Below are 27,948 nucleotides of genomic sequence, written 5' to 3'. Positions count from 1 at the left end.
CACGAGAACTTATAGGCTGAAATTTTACCTGTACAAGGGCTTCCTCTACACGGTCTCCTCTGCCTTCGTTTAAACAGAAAAGTCGTTTGTCCTTTTTTCCTTCCTGTCGTCAGCTGATGATGCAGGTGAAAGGTCAATCGGAGTTACCCTCAGACAAAATGGATGTGAATCAGGCTAAACAAGAGCATCTCCTTGCTCTAAAAGGTACATACTTAGCACATTTTCCACACGTCTTTCTGGTGCATTTTAACGTCAAACTAACACTATCGTTTTTTAGTATCTTTTTAACGTTAGTTAGGTGCATGTTAGTTAAAACTAAGTAAACAAAACTATTATGCTAGCTAGCTAGCCTAGCTCGCTATACAATTAACTGTCATCTTACTAGTTAATCGCTTCCAGTATGTGAAATAATGTCAAATCGGAATTCTTAAGTAAAACTGGTATAGATGGTCGTGTGCTAGATAAGTACAATTTGTTTAGTATGTCTAGTCCTATAGCCAAATTAGCCAGATAATAGTTAAAGTGGAGCAATTTTGCTAGCCGATACAGACTACCAAAATTACCATAACTTCTTTAGAACTGTAAACGTAGTTTTGCTTAATTTTAGTAATCGGTATTCTCGGTAGTAGATCGTGGGACTTCTACGATGCATTATAATGCATGTTTAGTGGTTTTCCTTTCTGTAATACAAGTTAATCTAGTCCTAGGGTTTTAAAATCTGTCTGTGTTTTGGTGCCTGAAAATCCCAGAACTTTGCAGCGCAGATATGCACCAGGAGAAGAAATGAGAACTGCTGCATGAAGTTAGACTTTGCCTGTCTGGATTACCCTGGTTATTATTGTTACTAATAGTGGTCGAAGTCTTCCGTAGATTTGTGGAATTAAGTACAGCTTGGCAAGATGTTTAGAAGTACCCGTTATCCTTTTCCCTGCTGGTGAAAAAATGCCTTCAGAGTTTGCTATACTTTTAGATTTTCACTTAGAACATGTTTCTTTTTATGTGATATGGTATGCTCTAGAAACACTTAGCACGTTTGATGACGATGAGAAGGAGGATAAAGGACGATGAACAAATCAAAATTATCAGGGTGTTGTGTAAGTTGTAGCTTTAAGTGATAAAAGCTCATGTTCAGACTTGCTTTTAGCTGTTTAACAAAAACAAAGATCAATATGTGTCTGATGTCTTTATCACTAGGAAAATGCTTTTAGCTTTTATTAGCTTTGTGTGTGTGTCTGTGTGTCTGTGTCTGTGTGTCTGTGTCTGTGTGTCTGTGTCTGTGTGTCTGTGTCTGTGTGTCTGTGTCTGTGTGTCTGTGTCTGTGTGTCTGTGTGTCTGTGTGTCTGTGTCTGTGTGTCTGTGTCTGTGTGTCTGTGTCTGTCTGTGTGTGTCTGTCTGTGTGTGTCTGTCTGTGTGTGTGTGTGCGTGCATGTGTGCGTGGGTGCATGCTGATTGGACCTACTGTCCACCTACGAGATTGAATGATCATTACAAGAGCTGCAAGGACTAATGTTGAAATCACATCAGCCAGTGATTTCTTTTAAAGCCTAAAGAGTAATAATTCATGTAGTTGGACAAATCCAGATGAATTCCATCTGGATTCCTTGCTTTTGGTTGGATTTCTAAGGTATAAGGAACATTTTTCCTACCCAAATATCACAACAGTCCAGTACTCTTTTAGGCAAGATAGTGTCCTGAAATACAAAACTTATTTCCTATGTGTACATTACTGCAGGTATAAGCTACCTCTTTTTGGCCTGTTCAACAAAAATTGGATGGATGGATGGAGCTGACAAATTTGACTGTTAATATTTAGGCTAGAGTTAATGGCTGAATGAGGGAAATGGCTGAATGTGGTGTGCTTTGACTGGGCACTGTAAATATGTTACCCAGTACATTTTGAAAGATGTTGAGTATTACATAGTCATTTAAGCTAAACATATATAAACAGGACTTCACATTATTCATCTTCTCCTTTAAAAATGGACCTTTTCTGCAATATTACTGACGTATATAAATAGTTTGTATGTTCTATGAAGCCCCTATATTTACACATTCATATTTAATATATATTTAATACTAAAATTAAAGTATTAAAGTAAAATGAATGTCACTGATTTTTGCATATGTATTAATAAACTATTTTGAATGTCTTTTTCTTCAGTGATGAGACTGACGAAACCGACGCTTTTCACTAACATGCCAGTGACCTGTGAAGACAGAGACCTTCCAGGTAAAAATCAAACAGTGTCCATTGCACTGATAAATCCCTGCACCTCAGCACATTGGGCCATCTCAACTTAACTCATCAATACAGTTAGGAGTACTCCATCATATCTGATACCAGCCAGGAGCTTATTTTAAAGCCTGTTAGCAGAAGCAAATTGAGATCCCTGGTATTACTCAGTTCAAGTATATAATGTGCACTTCCATTTATAATGTTTATTTTCCCTTGTACCAATAGTACAGCAGTGCTGAAACAGGATAGTCAGCTGGTAGTGACACAACTCCAAAGCCATATGTAATTTTGACACTTCTTCGTAGACCACTTCTACAAGTGGGTAATATGAAAGTGGACATGTTCGACTATATATGAACATGAAAAATGTTTGTATGTGTTATATAACTCTAGGTGATCTGTTTGGTCAACTTATGAGGGAGGATCCATCAACCATAAAGGGGGCAGAGACTCTGATGCTTGGGGAGATGCTCACGCTGCCACAGAACTTTGGGTAAAATGACTCACATTATGTATTATATGCAGGATGTGGGAGGTAAGGGGTATGCTGCTGGCTGCTGGCTGTACCCCTGGCAGTTACCCCAGTTTATGGTGGTACCCCTGGCAATTACCCCAGTTTATGGTGGTACCCCTGGCAGTTACCCCAGTTTATGGTGGTACCCCTGGCAGTTACCCCAGTTTATGGTGGTACCCCTGGCAGTTACCCCAGTTTATGGTGGTACCCCTGGCAGTTACCCCAGTTTATGGTGGTACCCCTGGCACTTACCCCAGTTTATGGTGGTACCCCTGGCAGTTACCCCAGTTTATGGTGGTACCCCTGGCAGTTACCCCAGTTTATGGTGGTACCCCTGGCAGTTACCCCAGTTTATGGTGGTACCCCTGGCAATTACCCCAGTTTATGGTGGTACCCCTGGCAGTTACCCCAGTTTATGGTGGTACCCCTGGCAGTTACCCCAGTTTATGGTGGTACCCCTGGCAATTACCCCAGTTTATGGTGGTACCCCTGGCAATTACCCCAGTTTATGGTGGTACCCCTGGCAATTACCCCAGTTTATGGTGGTACCCCTGGCACTTACCCCAGTTTATGGTGGTACCCCTGGCAGTTACCCCAGTTTATGGTGGTACCCCTGGCAGTTACCCCAGTTTATGGTGGTACCCCTGGCAGTTACCCCAGTTTATGGTGGTACCCCTGGCAGTTACCCCAGTTTATGGTGGTACCCCTGGCACTTACCCCAGTTTATGGTGGTACCCCTGGCAGTTACCCCAGTTTATGGTGGTACCCCTGGCACTTACCCCAGTTTATGGTGGTACCCCTGGCAGTTACCCCAGTTTATGGTGGTACCCCTGGCACTTACCCCAGTTTATGGTGGTACCCCTGGCAGTTACCCCAGTTTATGGTGGTACCCCTGGCACTTACCCCAGTTTATGGTGGTACCCCTGGCAGTTACCCCAGTTTATGGTGGTACCCCTGGCACTTACCCCAGTTTATGGTGGTACCCCTGGCAGTTACCCCAGTTTATGGTGGTACCCCTGGCAGTTACCCCAGTTTATGGTGGTACCCCTGGCAGTTACCCCAGTTTATGGTGGTACCCCTGGCAGTTACCCCAGTTTATGGTGGTACCCCTGGCAGTTACCCCAGTTTATGGTGGTACCCCTGGCAGTTACCCCAGTTTATGGTGGTACCCCTGGCACTTACCCCAGTTTATGGTGGTACCCCTGGCAGTTACCCCAGTTTATGGTGGTACCCCTGGCACTTACCCCAGTTTATGGTGGTACCCCTGGCAGTTACCCCAGTTTATGGTGGTACCCCTGGCACTTACCCCAGTTTATGGTGGTACCCCTGGCAGTTACCCCAGTTTATGGTGGTACCCCTGGCACTTACCCCAGTTTATGGTGGTACCCCTGGCACTTACCCCAGTTTATGGTGGTACCCCTGGCACTTACCCCAGTTTATGGTGGTACCCCTGGCACTTACCCCAGTTTATGGTGGTACCCCTGGCAGTTACCCCAGTTTATGGTGGTACCCCTGGCAGTTACCCCAGTTTATGGTGGTACCCCTGGCAGTTACCCCAGTTTATGGTGGTACCCCTGGCAGTTACCCCAGTTTATGGTGGTACCCCTGGCAATTACCCCAGTTTATGGTGGTACCCCTGGCACTTACCCCAGTTTATGGTGGTACCCCTGGCACTTACCCCAGTTTATGGTGGTACCCCTGGCACTTACCCCAGTTTATGGTGGTACCCCTGGCAGTTACCCCAGTTTATGGTGGTACCCCTGGCAGTTACCCCAGTTTATGGTGGTACCCCTGGCAGTTACCCCAGTTTATGGTGGTACCCCTGGCAATTACCCCAGTTTATGGTGGTACCCCTGGCAATTACCCCAGTTTATGGTGGTACCCCTGGCAGTTACCCCAGTTTATGGTGGTACCCCTGGCAGTTACCCCAGTTTATGGTGGTACCCCTGGCAGTTACCCCAGTTTATGGTGGTACCCCTGGCAATTACCCCAGTTTATGGTGGTACCCCTGGCAGTTACCCCAGTTTATGGTGGTACCCCTGGCAATTACCCCAGTTTATGGTGGTACCCCTGGCAGTTACCCCAGTTTATGGTGGTACCCCTGGCACTTACCCCAGTTTATGGTGGTACCCCTGGCAGTTACCCCAGTTTATGGTGGTACCCCTGGCAGTTACCCCAGTTTATGGTGGTACCCCTGGCACTTACCCCAGTTTATGGTGGTACCCCTGGCACTTACCCCAGTTTATGGTGGTACCCCTGGCACTTACCCCAGTTTATGGTGGTACCCCTGGCACTTACCCCAGTTTATGGTGGTACCCCTGGCAGTTACCCCAGTTTATGGTGGTACCCCTGGCACTTACCCCAGTTTATGGTGGTACCCCTGGCAATTACCCCAGTTTGGTCCTGGGAGACTGTCTCTGTAGTATTAGTGTGAGACCTTTATAAAATAATCAAATGTTAATCACTAAACCTAACAAACCTATGAAATAATGAAATAAAAAATGAAACAAGTTAAATTATGCATTTTATTACCATAATCAAACATGGTAGCAACATAACATTTAGGTTGTCTGATATATGATTTAAATATCACATGTAAAGTGTGGACAATGCAAAAAATGTCAGTATGAAGGTCTTATTTCTTTAGTGTGAGAGTGTTAAATGATATATATTACAGAGAAACCAATTAACCAGTAAACAATCACTATGAAAAAAGCATGTTTTGATCTAAGGATATGTTTTATCCACTAATGATGTAGGAAAATAGTTTTTCACAATAGTGTCATAGGGATTTTAGTACAAAATGTCCCCTCAGGCCATGTTTTGAGTCAGGCCTGTGGCATATTTCTGCTAACATGGAGCAATTTAGTCTGTGCCTGGATTTTCTTGCCATGGCATGTTGAAATTGTTTTTGAAAACCCTCACAGACGTGGTCTAGACAAGGCCTTCTCCATCTCTGAAATTCTGCGTCCTTAAGTCTGTTCAGTCCTCAGAATTCAGAAACTCTTTTTGGCAGCAGTCTATTTCAGAGCCTCAAAGTGACCTAATAATCCCATATTCTTTCTCTCCCTCTTTCTCTTCCTCTATCTCGCTCCTCCCTTCCTCTTTCTCTCTCCATCTCTCTCTCCCCCTCCCCCATACAGAAACATTTTCCTTGGTGAGACCTTCTCAAGTTACATCAGTGTGCACAATGACAGCAATCAAGTGGTTAAAGATATCCTCGTAAAGGTACAGGTGCAGCAGAATTGTGTCCGGACGGCCAAACGGTTCAGCTCTCTGTTTCACCATCCACCTCCTCACTTGTCCTGCTGTTTGGCCTGTGCTGTGTGTAGGCAGATCTCCAGACCAGCTCACAGAGGTTAAACCTGTCGGCATCGAACTCTGCAGTGGCCGAACTCAGACCTGAGTGCTGCATCGATGATGTTATTCACCATGAAGTCAAGGAGATCGGAACGCACATGTGAGATGAGCTGGAATATTGTAGGTAGTAATAAACCTAAGACAAGAAGCAGGTGATTAGATGCATTGATAATAAAGCAGAGATGGCAAATCTGGCAGATAATTTCTATTGCACATGTATATAATTTATACCTAAACCACATGCTACTGAGTCAGCCTTGTTTAATTAGAAACTAATGTTGGGTTAAAGCTTGGTTTAGGTAGATATCAACAATCAAGGTGGACACTTCTGGCCCATACAGTGGCCACCATATTAAAATATACATGAGACACACCAGAACATCTCAGTCAGTTGTGGTTCTGTATTCTTAATATTTACTGAGAAATGCATGTTTCCTTTCAAGCCTGGTCTGTGCAGTCAGCTACACCACTCAGTCTGGAGACAAACTGTACTTCAGGAAATTTTTCAAATTTCAGGTAAATAAATATATTCTTTAATTTATTTATATGTAGTAGAATTATTACACTGGGTAATTACATTAGAGTTACATTATTAGATTATTACATTAGAGTAGCTCATATCTTCTTCACAGTTGTCCACCGTGTTTTTGCCGCATCCTGTAGAGCTAAAGGATAGGGTACACTCCAGAGCCGTCACTCTAAAATAGTGCAGAAGGGGTCGGGTTCACTCCATCACTCTGAAATAGTGCAGAAGGGGTCGGGTTCACCCCGTCACTCTAAAATAATGCAGAAGGGGTCGGGTTCACTCCGTCACTCTGAAATAGTGCAGAAGGGGTCGGGTTCACTCCGTCACTCTGAAATAGTGCAGAAGGGGTCGGGTTCACTCCGTCACTCTGAAATAGTGCAGAAGGGGTCGGGTTCACTCCGTCACTCTGAAATAGTGCAGAAGGGGTCGGGTTCACTCCGTCACTCTGAAATAGTGCAGAAGGGCATTGCATGAGAAGAATGCAATTAACACCCTAGCTTCACATTTTGAGCTGGGGAATGAGCTCACTGAACTAAAGCAATCACGGTGGGTTTGAGCATTCAGGCTTGGCAAGGCTTTAGTCACGGACATCTGGAGAAGCTGGGCTGAAAAATACAGGGTTATTCCCTGTGTGTGCTCTGTGGTTTTACATGATACTCTGAGCATGTCTGTGCGTCTTAGTGTGTTTTATCCTGTATATGGAGTCTACAGAGCAGCAATCTGAGACCAGCTTGGCCCTCAGTTTGAATTCTTTTTTAAACCAGGTCCTCAAGCCTCTAGATGTGAAGACCAAGTTCTACAATGCTGAGGTGAGTGTTAAGTTATTACTCAACCTATCAAGAGCACTTTAGAGCTGTAACATTTGTGCACTCCCACGCTAGTGATACAAAGCCACATTTACTGATATACTCTTATAACTGCCTTTTGCAGCATTTCTGCAACTGTCCACGTATTTGTCATTTTTTGTTCTGTGGTCATATCATTTAACCTGCATTTAGGCACTGGCAACAACTCATTAAAGGTAAATATAGTATAGCTGTGCTTGTAGATGCCATTTCATTATTGGTATCTTAGCAGTATTCTTTAGGAATGTTCTTCTTTAACCATGCTTGAAGAACAAATTGACATTTGCATTTGCCTATGCATGTAACCTTCACATTTTTGTGTTTTATTTCCTCCATTAGAGTGACCTCAGTTCTGTGGTAATTTATTTCTCTTCTCATTGCAAAGTTGTTTGGTTTATTTGTGTATTTATTTTTGCAAAATCACTTTCCTTTTTCTCTCTGGAGCCAATAAAACAAGCAATGGGAAAACAATAAAAGAAAAATCACATTTCAGAATCCTAATAATGTGTTTCAAATTACAGAAAGGCAAAGGTGAATGGGTTTTAGGTTACTGTGTGCTGAAATGTCTCATTTTTTTATTGTTTTCCCCATTTCTCCTGTGACTGCTTTGGCACTAACGCTGACTCATCTTTTAAATTCAGCTGAGTGGCTAAACTCAAGGGGGCGTTCTGCTAAATCCACTTTTACCACTAAATCAGTTCATCAGTGTATGGGAAGGGGCAGGGAACTCATATAAGCGGATTTTCAACCTTTATTCTTGATTTGTGCTTATTAATTGGGTGGATTACTACTACATGTGTGATCCAACTAAGCCTACAGTAAAATATTACATTTCTTGATTGCTTGGAGCATATAATGAATGTGTCCAGGTGTTAGAAGTGTCAAAAATGATGACCCTGTTGTGGAGTGTTTCCTAAGCTCCTTGCTGCTCATTGTTTACATAATGTGTAGAGAAGATATATCATGCATATGTACAAGCTATGTGAACATTCTTCTAAAGAGATACCTGTAAATCCACAATCTGTAAAGATGTTTTCTATTAAATTTTGGTTGTTCTTTCTTATTGATTGATTGGTTGTGCTTGGCATGAACATGTGCTTTATGCTGAACAATAACAATAGTTCTCTTAAAGGTCTGATCTTTCTCAGTTCATATCCACATTTCGAATTGCAGGCATGAACTAACCGCTGGTAATGTAAGTTCGGTGCAGTTTATACTGATGCCCTGCAGTGGCTGTTTTATTTGGCCTTGGAGCTTGCTTGAGATATTTGATTTAGATTTCTTCAAATTCCCAGTTGTGTGTATCTCAGCCTTCAGAATCCAACTGAATCACTGGAGGTCACCAGATAAATGGTGCAAAAGCTTACCCTGGTCATTTCACACTGTGAACTTTTCACATAACTACAAGAACACAAGAATGTCTTATAAATGACATTAAAAATCTCCACAGAGGCCAAATAAACTGGCTAGTTACAACTAGTTTCCCAGTGATGCACAGTGCTCTAAGCCAACTATGACGAATTTTGTCCCCTTAGACAGATGAGGTTTTCCTGGAGGCTCAGATTCAGAATATTACCACATCGCCCATGTTCATGGAGAAGGTGTCTCTGGAGCCTTCCATGATGTACAATGTCACAGAACTGAACACAGTGACCTTGGGAGAGGGAAGGTAAAGGCACTACAACATACTCTGACCCTTCTTACTGCATGCATGTCTTTTAGGATCTAATTAACTATCATTGGTTGATATTTGCACAATTGTCACTTCTACCAATCACAGCTTTGAGGCTTTTGATGATTAGTAGTGTAATGTTTTTAAGAAAAGCTATGACATGCATGATGAGTGCCTCCTTTCTTTTCTTGAACCCTTTTTGCTTTTTATCATCACTTTTTTGTTTAGCGAGTCCACCTTTGGGAAGATGGCTTATCTGCAGCCCATGGACACACGCCAGTACCTGTACTGTCTGAAGCCCAAGCCTGAGTTTGCAGAGAAGGCCGGGGTTATTAAAGGGGTGACTGTAATTGGCAAACTGGACATCGTGTGGAAGACCAACCTGGGGGAGAGAGGACGGCTGCAGACCAGTCAGCTGCAGAGAATGGTACGGCCTGCTCAAGGGCACTCTTACACCTGGACTCCAAACACACTGGCTCCTTTTCCAAACATGGATTGAGGTCCATTCATCATCCAGTAATATCTGTTTAGTGCCTTATTTACCATGGTAATATCTAACAGTTCCTTTGTGATACAACTCTGTTTCCATGGAAGATACGATACACAGTATAGTAGTTTAGAAAATTGCTCAGATTAAGAGTGCAATATTTTTCTTGACTATCAGTATTTATGGTTGGAGAAATATTACTCTTGCTATTGCACTTATTTGGCTGCTTCCCTTCATCTTCAAGGCACCCGGTTATGGAGATGTCCGGCTCTCGCTCGAGCTCATTCCTGACACGGTGAGCCTTGAGGAGCCTTTCGACATCATCTGCAAAATCACAAATTGCAGGTATGATCGTTCAGTCTCTCTTCAATGTATTTGCAACTTAGCACTGAGCTTGTGCCCCTTGTAAAACCCATGTCCCTGCCATAAAGCATGTGCCCCGCCCCCCTAAAGCCCATACTGTGTGCTGTTTCCCAGTGAGAGGACCATGGACCTGGTGCTGGAGATGTGCAACACCCGGTCAGTGCACTGGTGTGGCGTCTCAGGCCGCCAGCTGGGTAAACTCAGCCCCAGTGCCTCACTCTCCATCCCTCTTAAGCTCCTGTCCTCTGTCCAGGGCCTGCAGGTACGCACCAACTCAATCCACGCAGGATTCATATTCTACCTTATATTGATAGTAGTATTGGTAGTATTTAAGTCTGTGCAGTCTTTTGAGGAATACATCGGTTCTTATGATTTCAGTCAGTGGAGAATGTGAGCATGTGTGCAGTATTTTTATGTTCTGAACTCTGCATTTCAGAGCATATCTGGACTGAGGCTCACTGATACCTTTCTAAAAAGAACATACGAGTATGATGACATCGCCCAGGTGTGCGTGGTGTGTCCGTACCTGGGGCCAGAAAGCTGAGGCTTCTCTCTCCCATCACACTGTGTCTGTAGGATATGATACTGGACCAAGATCACTACTCCCTGTCTCCCTGTTACCACTTTTTACAGTATGAGCTGATCATTGTTTTAAAATGTTATTTATAAAATGCTTATCCTGATTTTAAGTGTCTCTAACTGTGAATAAAATGGCCTTGCTTAAAACAGCAATCTTCTGTAAACAAGAAATATCAGATAGACCTTTTTGCACGTGATAATTATGAAATATCAGGTTTTACAAGAGGGAAGATGCTTACGTTTCCACGACCCCGTGGCAGGTTCAGCAGAGCACTCCCGTTTGCTGCTTAATGACAACCACTTGCATGCTAAAGGAAACACACTCGGGCAAAGTGATTTCAAGACATTTATTCTTAACATCTATTTTTTCCCCGCACAAAGCTTGTTGTTTACACGCATATTTTCTTAAGATTAAATTACACATTTGACTACAAATATATTATAGAGCGTGCAAAATAATTTAGGCCAAGACATTAAATATGCTCATTCTGTTAACATTATTTGTGTCAACGTTGTAAAATAAATAATTAGTGGAATAATAGTGCCACTAAAGTCACATATATGAAGTGGTTTGTTTTTTTTATCAGCACTAAATGATTTTTGTCAGTCACAAAATGATTTGTTCCTAAAATGAACAAAAAGTGCAGTAAAACTTAATATCATTTTATACCTTGGATACAACAATGATCCATATATATATATATATATATATAGGCATGAAATCAAAATGAAATAATTTGTTAAAATGGAATTAGAACAAATTCAACCCTGATGTGTCTTTGCCAGGAGCAGCTATGTGAAAAGCTGAGGACTTGCACACAAGCGTATATACAGATACAGAAGCTCAGCAGTCTACTGCATTGGGTGAAGGTTCTCTGAGTGCTGTTAGTATACAGATGGGCTAAGATGCTTTCACGTCACACCAGCTCCAAACGCCCCTGCTCACCTTCCACACTATTCTACTTTCCACAGTGTTTCTGAGTACGGAGCTCGTACAATAATCAGGATGTCCCATGAAAACACTTCCCCAAATTTCCTCAATACCAACAGGTATCCGTGGAACTTGAGGAGCTTGGAAGGGCAGTGAAGTGCCAAGGGAAGCTGTGGAGTGTGGAAGGGGCTTGAGACCTCTGGTTCCTCTGCTTCCCTCATGGACGGAAGACAAAGCCCCCACCCCCATAAAGTGCCACAGTCCCACCTCCCTCTCCTCACTCCAGCTCAGGATGGAAACAATGGGTGTAGAGATTGCATTGATGACATTCCTGCTCCCTGTATTGCATTGACGATATTCCTGCTCCCTGGATTGCATTCACAACGTTCCTGCTCTCTGGACTGCATTCACAACGTTCCCGCTGCCTGCCCTCGCCACAGCTCCTTCTCGATCTTCCTCTTGCCTGGAGCTGAGGAAGAGGGGTTTCCTTAATGCTTGTAAAAGCTGTCTGAATGTGGCATCACTTTAAAAACCCTCTTGTGAATGATAACTGATGGAGTAACAACAATAACGATATCCTTTTAGGTCAGGGATTTTCGGCTCTGGTACTGGGAAATCACTGTGGCTATACAGGTCTATGATTTCTCTGCTGGAGTGTGTGTGCTCAGGAATGGCTTGTGTGTGCTGAGGAAATGCAGGATTTTATGTCTGAGCTGTGCTGTGCTGTGAGCAAACCTGGACTGATCAGGAGCGCTCTTCAGCACTACCACTAAACGATCGGCTCCTGATGTGGTTCCTCAACTGCTCGATCAGCTCCGGATTCTGCTGCTGGATCTGCTGGGCGAACTGCTGACCACTGACAGGAGCAGCAGAAAGACATCTTGTTAATCGGCTTTCCTGAGAAGTCGGTTGATTAAATAAAAATCGGGTATTATGTTGAATGAAATGCTTCAGTGCAGTGCTCTGTTCCCCACTTGGGGAGAACACATATTCTACAAGGCTTTGTGGTTTTCAGTAACTTGGCCAAAGAGGGGCTGGATAATTAGCTGTTGAGTTAAATCAGGTACAAGAGCATGGAAAACACAAAACCGCTGCTGAACAAAGGTTCCACAAGATAGGATCTGGGAAATGCCATGCTAATGTTATTAATGAAATAGGTGAACTAGACAGCATCTCATTCCTGTGTTACCTTTTCTATGTGGAAGGTTCTAGAAGACACTGTTTATCATGCATGCTTACGCTTCAATGAGGCTGGAGATGTCCGCCAGGCCTCCGACTCCAGCAGCTGGACCTCCCACTGCGTTAGACATCATTCCTGACATGCTGCCCCATGAGAATGACAGCAGGTAAACACACCATTTCCAGTATCACATTACACCTATAACCGTGAACGCAAGCAAACATTGATGGTGGCTGAACAATGTTTAATGTGGCAATCAATATCAGTATTTAAAGCTCAGCAAAACAAGCTTAGGGAACCAGAGCTTACCAGAGGCACCTAAAAACTCAAATCTCCTAATTAATAGATTACAAGTTAAAATATATGATGACTAGGCATGAAACATAAAAAATATTTCATAGAACATTATACAGCAGCTTATAGAAAAGCTAAAAGCATACGTGATCTAAATGCCTGCACTTACAGGTGTTGCACCTGCTGGTTTTGCATCACGCTGGCAGCCTATGAGGAGAAATGAAAGACAAAACTACAAGCAACTCACTGACTTGAGTACTTTTCAAAATATGTATCTTTTCCTTGAATTACAGTATATCCCTTCTGTAGCGACTTTGCAAGCGGACGAGGACTTCAATTCCCAGAACACTCCTGCAACAGCCACACCCCCAGCCACATTCACATGCTCTGGCTAACCATCGTGCTCCCCTCTTCCTTCTGTTCTTCCTATTCAGATCATTTATATATTGCAAAATCTCGTTATTGTTCCATTGCGTTTCTAACCCTTTCTATTCCTGTTGTCTTGACTCATGCATGACCCTTTCTATAACTGTTTCTGTTCCATCTTACCGTTTACCTATTTTTCATTTTCTCTTTGGACACGTTTGTGTTTTGACCTCTGCCTGGTTTATGGATTTATGTCTCTGCATTCTGTTTGGTTTGCCAGATAATAAATATCATTTTACTCGTGTGCATCTTGGATTCAGTGTGTTAGCCTGACACTTCCCTTGAACCATAGTAACAAATGCAAATGGTTTGTAAGGAGCTTCACCTACCAGCATTCAATTAATTACATTCACAATGATTTTACAGCACAGTTACATAACAGTTACGGCATCTACTTATGATGTAACAACACCATAGTAATCTTATATTCTATAGCAGCTAAGAGAATTCTAGAAGTGCACATAAAAAAAGACAATATTAAATAATAGCATTGCATATGCAGAGGAAGAGAGCAGGTAAAAGGTTATGAGACATTTTCGAGTTGTGTAAAAACTATAAGCCAGCTACAAACCCTGCCAGTTCTTACCATGCTAATGAAGGCGGGGTTGTTGATTAGACTAGCCATGTCAAAACCCAGTCCTGTCGCTGTCTGTGGAGAGACAAGTTATTAAAGAACTACTTGTACAGCAGGTCATTGAGATAAGCCTTAGCTTTAGAGGTCAGTGAGAATATGACAGCACTGTAATAATCTTTAATAATCTCTTCTGCTGCTTGGCATTTGTTCATAACTTGAATAAATCTCATGTCCATCTTAATGCAAAACTGATGTGAATTGCTGATTGCATGCATTCATTCTTTTTCAGTCTGTAACATACATATTTATTACATTTATGAATAAAACCCTAACATTTCTAAGACACAATCTAACTGGGTATTTCTAGCTTCTTATCACTGGTAAATTATTTTGAGCACACGCCTGAAACAAGCGAGCCCAACTTACAGGACTGGATGCTTCTTTATTTTTTTGCTCAGCAATCTTTAAGTTGGATTTGTATGTGTCATTCTCAGGATCTAGAACCAAAGCCTTCTTGAAGTAAGAAATGGCTTCTGGATATTTGCTCATGGAAGTCAGTGCCAATCTGGAAATCAATAGAACAACTTTACTGGAAATCACAGAAAAAAAATATCTCTAGAAACTCTGATCCCAAAAGTACAGAGTATATCTTAGCGAAAACTGTTTTGTATACTACAATTTTGTATTCTGGTACCCTACATGTTATCTTCTGAATACTGCACTATACTCATATAATGGCAAAAGAATTAAGTAACTACTATAATACAATGACTCACCCCATCCTTCCATAAGCTTTGCTGTACGTTGGCTCGATTGCGATTGCCCGTTCACAGTCTGCGGTAGCCTCTGTGTAGTTTCCCAGTTTACTGTGTGCCGCAGCCCTGAGAACACAATGGCATTTCTGTAACATTTCATTACTTGTGCAGTCAACGTTGGGGTTTGTGGAAGCGTAATGGATCCTCAGCTATCGCTCAGTTAAATAGTAGCCCACCTGTTGCAGTAATAGACTGCCTTTCTTTGGTCCAGATGGATGGCTTTTGTGTAGCACTCCACAGCACAGCTGTAGTTCTCCTCCTTCATGTGGTTGTTCCCTTATGATCAAACATCCATTACCAAACCTTTCAGAACTTGAAGGGTATCCCACATTTTTTTAATTACTCCTCCTCTAACTCATTGTGGTACCAGACATGTTAGCACAGCAGCTATTAATTTACAATTCTAAATGACAAATTCACTCTATGTTAAAGAAGTAAATGGCTGCACAAATGGAGCTACAGTAATCAGTTCCACATGTCAGGCTATGTTTTATTCCTTTAAATTCAGTGGGTACCTTCGTTCTTCAACTGCTCTGCCCGCTCTGTGTCCTCATCAGATGGAGTCGTCTCTTCTGACGTCACAATATCATTCTGTATGTTGTGATTTCATGAAAGAATACAAGAATATGACTAACATTCATGGCACGTCTGTGGGTTTCAAATACATAATCCTCTTGGGGTTTTTCTCTAAAGCAGTTTTCCCAAAATCTGGCCTCCTGACCCTCCTTAAAGTTATATTCATAAAAATATTGTCCTGACCCTTCTGACCCTCCTTTAAGTTGTATTCATAAAAAGAAAATTGTAAGAAAATCAAACAAACAAACAGCCAGATTGTGACTCTAGAAGCAGCTGTCTAGTAGCAGGTTTGAGAAACCCCCTACGCATTTAAAACAAACACCTTGGAAACCATGTCAGTTTCAGACATGGTTGATTGTAAGTGGTATCAGACTACAAGACAAATGGTAGGTTACTCAGGCACGCTGGCGTGATCAACTCCTTTGATCTCTAATGATAACTGAATGCCTGAACTAGTGCCTAATCATTCAAAGGATGCCACTTCATTTCCAAAATTTATTTGCTTATGTTTTCACTGTTGGTAATTAGAAGGATCAAAACCAGTCCCAATTCTGGATCAGAATGAAAATAATGTGTAAGTAACAACAGCTTTTCAAATCCCTGACTGTGGTGTTAGCTGCCAGCTAATGTTTGCAGCTGGAAATGGGCCACGGTCACCTTGAGGAGGGAGTTCAGAAAGATCTCCCTGAGTGGCGTTGGCGGAGCAAGGTGACAGTCGCTGGAGCTGATCTTAAACGTGGTCTCCAAACACTGTATGGCAACTATTGGAAATAGACAGCAAACACTTTTGAGGTCTTGTTGTTGACACAATTTGCCAATTACTTTACCATCCAATGTCAAGCAAAAATAGATTTCCATTCCATATCTCCATACATTTACATTATTCTTATCCAAGATTTTTTTTTAAATGGCTAGTCATTGAAAAGGATTTTAACATCCACTGGTATAAAAAGGAAGTCTGTGTCTTTTAGTCTTTAACAGAAGAGGCTGGCCTACCTTCGAGGCTTTCCTGTTCATCTGAATTTAGTGAACCACAGTGTGTCTGGTCTCTGAGGAACTGCACTATGGAATACGCCAGGCGCTTTTCCACTGCCATTTTGTCTATGAAAACTGAGAGGGGGGAAAAAGACTCTACTCATACATTAAATTATGTCCTGGCACTGAGCAAAGCCCTTGCTAAGCATCATTCCTTCTGACCACAAATGAAAGTGCCAAGATTGAGTGCCAATTGCCTTCTGATAAATGGAGGCTCAAACCAGCCTAAATCACTGTGATTACTTTGAAGGGAATACTGCTGTTACACCAGAACTATTGCAGGTCTTATATTCCAACCCTCTGCTTGTCTTAGCAGCCTCCCTGGAGCCTCATGTCTGCTCCAGACTGTTGTAGGCACACTAGTTATCGCAAACTTTCAAAACCTGCTTCTGGTCACTATTGAGGGTCACATATTTTCACAAACTACAAGCGTATATTAAGCATATTTTCATAGATATTGCAATAAGTAGTTGCGGTTAATTACGTAATTGGCCAACAAAACAAAGATTTGTATATTAAAAGGCTACATAACATATCTAGAGCGTAACACGACAATGTTACAGCTCCACCCAATACGCATTCTATGTTGCGTTTGCCATAGTAATGTCCCTGGGATAACAAAATCTACACACACGATGCCGTTAACCTCCGTGATGTAATGCTAACTGGGCATTCCAGTTTTACCCATAAACTGAGCCACTGTACGTGAATGGTAATCAACATCAGGCTACAAATTAGCGATGATTCAGTAATATAATTAGAAGCTCTTTATAAGCGATCCATGTTTAATATGTTTAACGCTATACTGATTTCCACGGATGAGCTGCAGAGCGCAGGGTGCAATGGCTGAAAACAGTCGCCACCACTCTAAAAAGGATAGACATGAAGCGGACAACCTCGGAAAAACCTCGTTTCCTGCTGGTATTTCGCAATTATAAATTGGCAATAACATTGTTGCGCTGGTGAGGCCACAGGCGCCCCCGCCCACTTACCTGGAGATTGTGGCAGCAACCCGTACCGGAGCGTCACGGAAACTTGGGTCCGACGGATTCCTCTCCGAGCGCCTGCGCGTCTTCGACGGAAGTGAGCGAGCTGTGGCGCCCGAGCTGGAATATCGTGCTTTTCCTTAGCGTGCCCGTGCTTTGAGCAGGTAACAGGTGTTGGAAAGTGCTTTCATTCCTGGTTCTTAAAGATTACTCTATCTGTTAAAGAATAGAGTTTTTCTTATTTTTCTTTTTTTTAATTAGCTCGTCAGTGCAAAACTCATCAGCGCCTAAATTTGTTGAATACGCTTACCCAAAGTCTGTAAAATGTTATCTACGGGATCGTTTGAGTTTTAAATGTATTAATCTCAAATTGCTATGCTTTAGCAGTCTCCTTGTCTGTCAGTCTGTGGGGTTCAGCTTTCTGCTCAAAGTATGGCTTTCAGGGGTTTACTGTTTGTTTGTCTAAGCAAGAGAATATTTGAAGCCATTTGATCGGATTTAACAGGTTTGGTTCCTGTCGAGCTACAGCAACAGAGTTTGATTACTACACCACTGTTGTTGACATTGTAGGATAAACAATGTGAAGTGTTTCTTTAGTTTATTTACTCTAAGCGCCAGAGTGAAACTGGAATCTGGCCTCTACGATTTTTATAATAATAATAAGATGTATTTGTATTGCATTTTTCATGCATAAATACAACTTCAAGTACAGAAAATTAAAACTCATACATATAAGATTTATAACTTTTAAATATGATCACACGAACATAATAGTAGAGGGGTCATAATGATACTACTACTAATAATAATAAAAATAACTAATGATAACAGAAATTTAAAATACATTAAAAAATGTATTAAAATATTAATAAAAAAAGGCACTAGTTAAAAATAAATACAGTGACTGATAGTAGTATTGAAAGTGAGTAAAAACATCAAAATCATGAAAGAAAATGGTAAAATAGGTTGTGAGTTGCTTCTTGAAATGATGTACTGATAATATTGTTTCGTCTCTCTTCGTAAATCTTTTCGGGTGCATAAAAAAGTTTTTATTGATTTAACAATAAAAGAAATTGTGATGTTGATTACACTACTTTTATTTCAAAAGAATTTATCGATCTTGAAGATCAGGTTATAATAAACAGTTTAAGACATTTCTGCCCAAAATTATTCAAACGTGGCTGATGACAGGAATCTGAGATGGAATGTGAGCCCAGAGCCAACCCTACTGATGACAGAGAGTCTGATCTAGAGAATACAGTAAGCCTGTGACATCTGGAACGTGTCCTTCTATAACACAACACAGGTTCTGGCAGAGGCTAAACTGGATTATGCAGGTGAGCCAATGTAAACTCTCTTTATGAAAACCATAACTTGTAGTCATATTATATTCTCTTGTACATTTATATGTATTAAAATAAATAAATAAATAAATATATATATATATATATATATATATATATATATATATATATATATATCTTGTACATTACCATCTAGATTCACATTACTTTGTCCTCTTACTGATCTGTTATCTGCAAATGTTGTTCTCACAGCATATGCTGGATTTCCCTCAGTATGTATGCCCTTGCAAAGAGGTGTGATCGGCAAGCACCAAAGTTGACAGGCATCTGTCTGAGTTTGATGTGGAAATGAGGATGAGAACAGATGTGTTGTAAAGCAAGACAGTGGATTCCTCTTTGCCCAGTGGTAGGTGCTGTCAGTACTCCATTTTGAGATCCAATGACATATTTTAGCATAGTTAGAAAAGCCAATGTACACAAATGTTAATAACCAGACACAGTGTGTTTGTTTATTCTATCTGCTCAGCATTTATGAATTTTTAATTAGAAAGAACATGGCACCTGCTGAAGTTGCTCTAAAGCAAGAAGATGGCCTTCCACAGCAAGGGCACTGAAGTGTGAGGAGCACTGGAACAGCAGGGCACTGAGGTGTGAGGAGCACTGGAACAGCAGGGCACTGAGGTGTGAGGAGCACTGGAACAGCAGGGCACTGTGGTGTGAGGAGCACTGGAACAGCAGGGCACTGAGGTGTGAGGAGCACTGGAACAGCAGGGCACTGAGGTGTGAGGAGCACTGGAACAGCAGGGCACTGTGGTGTGAGGAGCAGTGGAACAGCAGGGCACTGTGGTGTGAGGAGCAGTGGAACAGCAGGGCACTGTGGTGTGAGGAGCAGTGGAACAGCAGGGCACTGTGGTGTGAGGAGCAGTGGAACAGCAGGGCACTGTGGTGTGAGGAGCAGTGGAACAGCAGGGCACTGTGGTGTGAGGAGCAGTGGAACAGCAGGGCACTGTGTGAGGAGCACTGGAACAGCAGGGCACTGTGGTGTGAGGAGTACTGGAACAACTGACTGGATTGAGGTTGAATAAAGCCTCGGCTGTGGCAGCCATGCTAACTACATGTTGGACATGAACATGGCCAGGAACTCCAACAATGGCTTGCTTTTTGGTAGGTGTCTAGCCCCTTTCTCCTCGCATCAACTTCAATACATTATATGACAGCAAGACTGTCACCTGAATTATGTGTTTACTTTAAGTCAAGTTATTAAATGGGTGGGTAGCTGTTGCAGAATTGTTTTAAGTTTCTGTGTAAAGTTTTCATGGTCACTATACACTTTACAGATAGTTAAACACCCTCATGTTATTATACTTTACAGATAGTTAAACACCTTCATGTTATTATACTTTACAGATAGTTAAACACCCTCATGTTATTATACTTTACAGATAGTTAAACACCTTCATGTCACAGCAACCACATGATGCTCCCAGAACAAGCAATCATGTCCACCTCATTCATCGTCTCCTGAATCCTGAAGGCTTTCACCTGTTATGCCTATTTATCTTACCTGTTTAATCCCACCTCTCCGCTTCCTCATTGTGAAGTATTGTCTCTGCCTACATAAGCATAATGATTGAATTTGGTTTCCTGCCTCCCTGGTGTTTTGGTCTCCATTTGCCTCTGTGCCCACACTTTTTGCCTGCTGTTGTCTATTTTTGCTCTCTCCATTCTGGTTTCTTGAAATGTGCCTTTGGTTTTGCTGTTTGGAGCTGCCCCTTTGTACCAACACTTTCTATTAAAAGAAACTGCTGATGCCTAGTGCATGGATCCTTGTCTCACTTTGTGACATCTCGTATATATTCTCCATGCCTTCAGATAATAGACTAGATTTTTTTTTTCGTTTTAATGCACCTCTTCTGTTCATTTCACAGGTTATAGTTGTATAGTTTTAATATAATGAATTCTGCTTTTTATGGATAAACAAAAATAATTTGCTCTTTCAATTGAGATGTGTATGTATTACATTACTCATATTATTATTATTATTATTAGTAGTAGTAGTAGTAGTAGTAGTAGTAGTAGTAGTAGTAGTAGTAGTGGTATTGTTTACATATAAAGCCCCACTCACCCTCCCAAGGGTGGTTTGTTTCCTTCAAGCTCAGGTTCTCTACCAGAGGCCTGGGAACTTAAGGGTTGTGCGTAGTATCTTAGCTGTTCCCAGGACTTGCTCTCTTCTGGACGGAGATCTCAGATGTTGCTCCTGGGATCTGCTTGAGCTACCTTTCACATCTTTTCCAGCTCATCTCGCCCTTGGTATTTCTCGAGATTTTTGTTCCTGAATTTTCCAGAGGAACAGGACAGGAGGACCTCTCTCCAAAATGTTCTGTCTCTGGAAACTGTGTGTACTCCAATTTTGAATATCTCTTACTAGAACTAGTAACTACAGTTACTCGAATTTCTCTCTCTCTCTCTCTCTCTCTCTCTCTCTCTCTCTCTCACGTGCTCATATATATATATATATATATATAATCTGTCTAGTAGAGAGAAACATGGAAACCATAAATAACATCAGGCATTTAACATTGTGTCTGCCAGATGAGTTCTGTGAGAGTCTGCCTGATAAGTTCTAGGAGAAGCTGAAGCCAGTGTGTGTGAAGAAGAGGCAGTACCACTTTTCACTCAGACAGGCTGAGTGCCAGAGGCTAGGTCTAGACTTTGATGGATAATGGCATGCGTGGGACATGCTCTACTCCATGAAACAAGTGGAGCAGGTGGGGTTGCAGTGAACAAGGACAAGCTTACCGAGCACTTTCCTCTGGAGGGGGGAGCCCCCCACCTGCTGGGTCTGCAGATCTAAAGAGGGTGTGAAGCTCCACACTGTACTAGTCTCTACAACAGTGAGGAAATAGAACCGTTTTATCTGAACTTCCATCCCAGGTAGCCATTTAGTGAACTGATGAAGTGTTTCTGTGATGGGGAAATGGACCACACTTTTTAAAATTCAAATTTATTTATATAGCACATTTTACAACAGATGTTGTCACAAAGCAGCTTTACAAATGTCCCGAGTCAATGCCCCCAGTGAGCAAGCCAAGGGAGACAGCAAGCCCGGGGCAACACTTTTCTGTATGACCTTGTTTTGCTGTGTTCTCACACTGTGCTGGATGTGAGGTCATGTTGCAAATCTAAAATAAAAGAAATTAAAAAACAAAACAAAACTAGAAGGCCTCGTAATGTCATTGTCCATTCATCCAATTCTACTCTGAGACAGTATGATTTTTGTGTAGGTATTTGCTTAATTAAATGAAATTTAGTGGAATAAACTTTATGTCCAAGAGACAATTATTACAACCATCACTAAAATAATTTTAGACTAAGGTAAAAATGACAAGGCAAACAAAAAACAAACAAACTAATGAATAGTTATGTCGATCTTAATTCAGGATCCACTGACAGAATTAATTGAACAAGCTTAATTCAGAATTAATTTACAAATAATTTGGAAAGGAAGGCCAAAGTGCCTGCTTCGGGCTACAGCCAGATGTCCTTGGGCCTTCTGGGAAGCGAAGGCTGGCCTTGGTGACCAACCTCAGCATGCAGAAGTGGAAAGGGCCCTCTCTTCTCCAACACCATGACATGGAGACCTGCTGTGAGTTTGGCTGCAGCATGTATGAGCTGTGCCCCAGGATGAACATCACTGTTATAACCCTCAGCGTCGCCTTGTTGAAATCCCTCAAAGTCACACTGTTATAACCCTCAGCATGTGGTAGAACTGGGTGTGAAAGATATCTCACTATAAAGATGGCAGTCCCATCCTGGACAGCTCGTGAGATGAGCTTGTGGCCTTCAAACTGTATGCAGGGCTATTCAACTGTCCTCTCACAGCAACTCCTTTACCATTCTTGATTAAATGATTCAATGCCTTGAGCAATGCCATATTTAGCCTTGATTCGTTTTGATTTGATTATATTGATATGATTCAAAGTTACTTTAAAAACTACATTTGATATACTGTGACTATGCCCGAGTGCCGCAGGGCGTGGAACAGGACGCACAGACTCTCTCGGCGTTGTGAAACATTTAATGACACAAACTTGTAGCCAAGGGTGGCAGTCACACGTAACATTTATGACGAACATGGGTAAACGATTAACATAGGCCGGACAAACCTGAAAACAAACATACAACTTCAAACACTAACACACAGACAAACAATAACCAACGATGAGGCATGCACCGGCTGGGGTTTAAATAGACATACACACATTAAACACGTAATCCCGTACAGGTGCGTGTCATCACGGGGGGTGTGGCTACGAACATGGGTGAACGCCCCTGCACGCGTCAGGCCGTACCACGTGACGGGGGGGGGGGGTGTCCCGTGACATATACAAATGTAACTGGACAAACTTTATTGACTATTATTACAGTTGATTATTCCAGCATCAGTTCAACTGAAACACCACATTCCAATCAATGTGTGGTTTTGTCATAAACTTGCCTGTACCCTGTAATGTCCCTGCAGTGCAGGCACTGAACCTGTTTTCCCCATCACTGCACACCCCTGCCGGGTTGCTAAATCACAGGCAGATCGTGCTCAGCAAAGTGAATCAAGAGCGCCACACATAGGCCATGGTGGGTACTGAGTTTACCAAAACCTAGAAGGAAACTGAACATTCAGCCTATAGTCTATGATTCAGTCAATCCAGGGAATAAACCTGAACTAATAAACTGCTAAGCAGATAGTGGCAGGTGACCATGCCTCTGGTGTTTTAACCTGGAGTGATGGACACCTCTCATCAAGGACAAATCTAATATGAAGGACACTTCCTAAATATGTCAATTTAAAAAATTGTGATTATAAATATGATTTATTATTATGCTACTGGCAAGATAACAAAAATAAATGGTAAAAAAGGAGTTTTATTTATTAAACTAGCAAAATGAGAATGGTTCACTTCTTCCATCCAACATGAACAACCATGAAAAGGACTTCTATTTATTGTGGAATTTATGTCATATGACGGGCTGTGGTAAGGATATAGCGATAAGGTGACAAGTATTGAGCTTTCACCCCTTTCCACAAAAACAAACCCGAGTATTAGTTTTAGTCATCTTGCAAGGGGCTATGATGCAGGTGGCGTGTCCTTCACCTGTGTGTGGCGTGTCCTCCAGCCCGTTCCAGAGGTAGGGGTTTATGAAAGCAGAGGTCTCTCTCTCATTTTGCTGGTATTGTTTTTGCTAGTGGTGGCTGCTACTGGTACTGTTTTCTATCTAACACACAGTGTGCATTTCTGATGAAAAAAGCGATCATGCAGAAAATATTCCTGGTTGCTAAATGGGGCTAGTGCAGGCTTGCTGCTTCTTCCCCTGCTGTGTTATACTGAAGGCAGTCATGCTTTCTTCTGCTGTCAGATCAAAGGGAAGGGCACAACAATACCTTCTGTGCATTGGGAGCTATTTAGTTGGGAAGGTCAAGTGAAGGTCATAAGTACCTTCTTCCTTGTGAGGTCCATTATTTGAATGATGTATGTTTTTGCCTGCAGGTGGTTAAGAAACACAGTAGAGTGGTTCTGGAGGTGAAAGGCATCGAATGGGCTGGACATACGCCAGACATAACCTGGACTTAAGATGGACATGAGCTGGATATGGGCTGGACATGAGCTAGATATGGGCTGGATACGGGCTGGATATGGGCTGGACTTGGGTCGCGGGCCTTGCCAGGATCTTTCACTGCTAAGGACTGACCCATGCAGCAAATGGATATTATGTCCATTTATTATAGTATTAAACTGAAAGTGATACCTTTCTCATTTCTAAGCTGGCATGACTAGAATGATCTGGCTATGAAGCCTAGTGAATTGATAAACAAAAATATACTGTAATATTGTATTTTTTGACTATCACTCTTCATCAGCCAGAATGCAGTAATGTTGTGCATACTAAATATATAGACTTTCAACATCAAATGTTTCATATGCAGTGTCCAGTCTAATATTTTAAATGTTAGATGTCTATCAAATCACAAAAATACACAAAGGAATTGTTTCCTGTTACATTTCTTATCACTAAAATATGGGGTTATATTTTTATTAACAAGTACTATTATCAAGCTATAGCTATAGAAAGCTATAGAAAATCATTTTGAATTAAGGATTATAATATAGTTTCTACAGATAAAGGCATGATGAATATTTAAGTGCAAACCCTGAAAACTACAGTTCACTGTACTGCATTTGTATTGTTCACTATATTCTACTTCGGACCTAAAATACAAATGGAGGCACAAAGCGGTTATATTTTGTTTGGTCACCAGATGGCGACAAGACACTAACAGTAATCACCAACGTTGCCTATAATAAACAAACAAACAAATAAATAATAATAAATGCAGGTGTATATATATTTCATCATTTCGCATGATTTGCTTCTGGTAATCAAAAGCACTTCACATGCCTTTAATCATTTGCTTCCTTTTTATTCTGAGTTACTGTAGTAGATAAATGCAAATTGGTTTTTATTTACTATGTGTTATTATTATTATTATTATTATTATGGTTTTAGGTATTTGGAGATTATCGATGCATCCACTTTTTATGCATACAATTCAATCAAGAGAAATTAAACAATTCAGTGTGAATTCAACCAAACTTGAAAATATACTGTTCTCATTGGTTTCTGATCCCCTGAGTGCTTGTTGACGTGAGGTTAAGCCCAATCAGGCCACACCATAGCCCGCCTCCCGCACCTCTGTTCCGCTGTTCTAACGTCCCAATGTTGACTATCTACTTTGGCCATCGAGTTGCGCACTGCTTCATCAGTCGATCTATTCAGAGACTGATTTCTGGTGTGCGTAAATTCGTTTGCTTTGGCTATCTGCGCTGTATTCATTTGCTAGCTAGATTTTTCATTTTAAATGGAGCAATGAAAGAATGTGAGCGTTAAATATATCTGGGTGCGGCGCTCTATACAAAGTGAAAAGGATTTGCACTCTGGCGGTACTAGTGGTGGACATTTTTTGCTTTTGTATTTCATCGCCTGTTGTGCTCACGAACCTTTCGGGGGTTTTGGTTTTAATTTTAGGCTTTCAAATAATTCAAGAACCTTACACGTTTCAGTTTTACCTCAGATACACTGTCCTTAAAGCTTCTTCCATATCGGAAACTATTTGTGTTGTCAAGAAAACTTCCAAGCTACGTTATCCAACTTTTGAGAGCGTTGGAGCAGAAGAATGCGCTAGCCCGCTTGGTAGCCAGCCATCTCTGAGATGCTTTTGTGCGACCAGAACTAATGCGACTTATGTGGATGTAACTGTTTTCTTTGTTCTCGTAAATGAGAAGAGAGAGTTGAAAACCTACTAATTAAGGTAAGATAAAGTTTATTTGTGTTTTAATTGGTCCTTCAGCAGCGTACAGTGCGGCAGTATAGCAAACTGTGTCTCTGCTTCCTTGTTAGCCAAATCATGCTAAAAAAGCAGGCTATTTTACCCAGTTCTCTGGTCAGTCAGTTACTGCCTGTGTTTCCATCGGGTGTAAGGATCAAATTTTGAAGCGTGATTCTGATGCTGTTTTTGGCTCTTCTTACGGAACAGGTAAAATAATGTGATTGCATATAACCTGCGCCGAGAGTCCTGTGACAATACAAATGTTTTCCACTGTCATCGGTTCAGTGTCTCTCTACTGTCAGTAAGTGTTGGCTAGCTGTCAGTCTTCAGTCGAAAAATGCCCGTTTAGAATTATTTTGAAGGTGCACCAGAATAATATTTTCATATTGTACATTTTTTAAAACATGTTTGGATACCGTCGTTGTCCATTACATCTTTTTGTGTTTGGTTTATGTTATTGATAAGAGTAGCGTAGCTCGTGGAAATCTGCAACAATATAGCTCTCTTACGTCGACCCGACGCGGATACAGCACCTTCTCTGCCATTGTGCACCGCCACTTCCTGTTCAGTGCAGGTTCCTTTCAGTATCGAGGTAATCCATGCGACACATTATGTCCATTTAACCACCACTGTGGGCAGTGACTTTGGATTTCCCCACCACTGACTAATAGGATTAGTATCTTTGACAGTGTGAGCTTTTACCCTACAGACACTGGGTCAGTTTGAAATGTGTGGCTAGATGTCTGGACATTGCCTTCTATTCTAACACCCCCTTGGTAAACAATCTTAACAAAAGGAAGTCTAATGTTTTTACACTAGTTACTTAATAACAATCAAGAAATACATATTATGCATAGATGCTTTATGTAGCAGTGTTATGGGTATGAGCAAAAATAACATTAGTAAAAATACAGGTAACTTAATTTGTGGTCACCTATTTCAGCAGGTGACAACTTTGAGTTAACACAATGAGGTAACTTGAGGGGGATTAATGTCATTTGGAAGGCTCATCCTTTCTATGGCTAATCCCTGCTTTCTGCATTCACTATACAAACGATATCTGTTAGGCCACCAAACAGCGATGGGGAATCACAGCCATGAGAGAATCATGGAAAAACATGACCAACTGAAATTCCAGCACATAAAATCAGCAGCGTACCCCGTGCTGGTCTCTTTATGCCAGTGCTGCAGGTTGAATTGACTCCAGTGCTGCTCAGCCCCAGACGTGTTATTTGAGAGGACATTTTTTTCACAAGCTGTCTGCTCCTTCTGTTTTGCCTGTTTCACTTTTTGTTATTGGCTATGATGTCGTAAACAGATTGGCCATTGTCTGGGTGCAGGCTGCCAGTGCATATTTAGAAGGGTCAGGGCCAAATCCATTTTCTTATGCATGGTAGGGACATTAACCTCTAAGCATTTTATAGAACAGCAGAATTGTATATCGTGGTGTATGTATTTTTATTGTTTTGTTTATCATGCTGTAAAACTATGGTGCCATTTGCTTGAGTTTATCTCTGTAAATGAAAGTGTTGACTTGTCTAGACATACTTTTACGGGCATTTTTGCGTTCATTATATTATGTATTTGTTAAATGTTTAATGACTTGTTCAGGTTAGAAAACATTTTCTGCTCTCAGTTCATAATATAAACAACTAAGTTAATAACTGTGTGTTAATGAATAGTGGCTCTGTGTGAGGTGGAGTTATCAGAATGCAGTGAGCTGTACCCTGCCCTGTTTGACTGGTTCATGGCTATAGCCCTAATATTAGTTCTCCTGATTGGGGGCAAACCTATTTATATTGCTGGCTGTCCGTCAGTGCAATCAATCATGCATACACTATGTGTTTGTTATTCCAATTGAAGT

At 41.5% G+C, this 27,948-nt stretch overlaps 3 protein-coding genes and 1 long non-coding RNA gene across 10 annotated transcripts in view; 3 read left to right on the top strand and 1 right to left on the bottom strand.

Moving 5' to 3' along the window:
• Window positions 1–111: 111 nt before the first annotated feature.
• On the top strand, window positions 112–12,855 carry trappc13 (trafficking protein particle complex subunit 13). 3 transcript variants are annotated; one of them, XR_014118662.1, is made up of 14 exons: window positions 112–204; window positions 2,162–2,230; window positions 2,630–2,729; window positions 5,894–5,978; window positions 6,083–6,210; window positions 6,554–6,626; window positions 7,401–7,445; window positions 7,821–7,838; window positions 9,017–9,150; window positions 9,382–9,580; window positions 9,885–9,985; window positions 10,118–10,265; window positions 10,440–10,635; window positions 12,719–12,855. XR_014118662.1 is itself a non-coding variant. In XM_027008127.3 (13 exons), exons 1-13 carry the CDS (start codon window positions 117–119, stop codon window positions 10,545–10,547), a joined length of 1,296 nt encoding a protein of 431 aa, XP_026863928.2. In that variant the 5' UTR covers window positions 112–116; the 3' UTR covers window positions 10,548–11,138. The 3 variants fall into 3 exon arrangements, 2 of the variants coding, with proteins under 2 accessions (XP_026863928.2, XP_026863923.2); XM_027008127.3 differs by lacking the exon at window positions 12,719–12,855 and having other exon boundaries at window positions 10,440–11,138; XM_027008122.3 differs by lacking the exons at window positions 7,821–7,838; window positions 12,719–12,855 and having other exon boundaries at window positions 10,440–11,138.
• Window positions 10,916–17,505, bottom strand: sgtb (small glutamine rich tetratricopeptide repeat co-chaperone beta). The gene is made up of 12 exons (XM_027008136.3): window positions 17,406–17,505; window positions 16,375–16,488; window positions 16,036–16,139; window positions 15,318–15,393; window positions 14,979–15,078; window positions 14,764–14,868; window positions 14,414–14,552; window positions 14,000–14,062; window positions 13,157–13,194; window positions 12,753–12,836; window positions 12,249–12,369; window positions 10,916–11,982 (listed from the first exon to the last, which is right to left on the bottom strand). Exons 2-11 carry the CDS (start codon window positions 16,472–16,474, stop codon window positions 12,258–12,260), a joined length of 921 nt encoding a protein of 306 aa, XP_026863937.1. The 5' UTR covers window positions 16,475–16,488; window positions 17,406–17,505; the 3' UTR covers window positions 10,916–11,982; window positions 12,249–12,257.
• On the top strand, window positions 17,425–20,512 carry LOC113576188 (uncharacterized). 2 transcript variants are annotated; one of them, XR_014118663.1, is made up of 5 exons: window positions 17,425–17,563; window positions 18,591–18,736; window positions 18,956–19,109; window positions 19,251–19,867; window positions 20,146–20,512. It is a non-coding gene; the product is annotated as an uncharacterized LOC113576188 (long non-coding RNA). The 2 variants fall into 2 exon arrangements; XR_004777074.2 differs by having other exon boundaries at window positions 19,251–20,512.
• A 4,973-nt stretch (window positions 20,513–25,485) lies between these two features.
• The window catches only part of erbin (erbb2 interacting protein), a 68,524-nt gene continuing 66,061 nt past the window's right edge, over window positions 25,486–27,948 (top strand). For all 4 annotated transcript variants that reach the window (XM_081702132.1, XM_081702134.1, XM_081702133.1 and 1 more), the window contains exon 1: window positions 25,486–26,066. The gene's annotated coding sequence lies outside the window, so the exon portion shown is untranslated. The remainder of the gene's footprint in view (window positions 26,067–27,948) is intronic.

The sequence above is a fragment of the Electrophorus electricus genome, chromosome 19, assembly GCF_041902795.1.
Source record: "Electrophorus electricus isolate QZ-2024a chromosome 19, ASM4190279v1, whole genome shotgun sequence".
NCBI classification, from domain to species: Eukaryota; Metazoa; Chordata; class Actinopteri; order Gymnotiformes; family Gymnotidae; genus Electrophorus; species Electrophorus electricus.
Note: the sequence above shows the minus strand (reverse complement) of the source record. Positions and strands in the feature narration are given on the sequence as shown.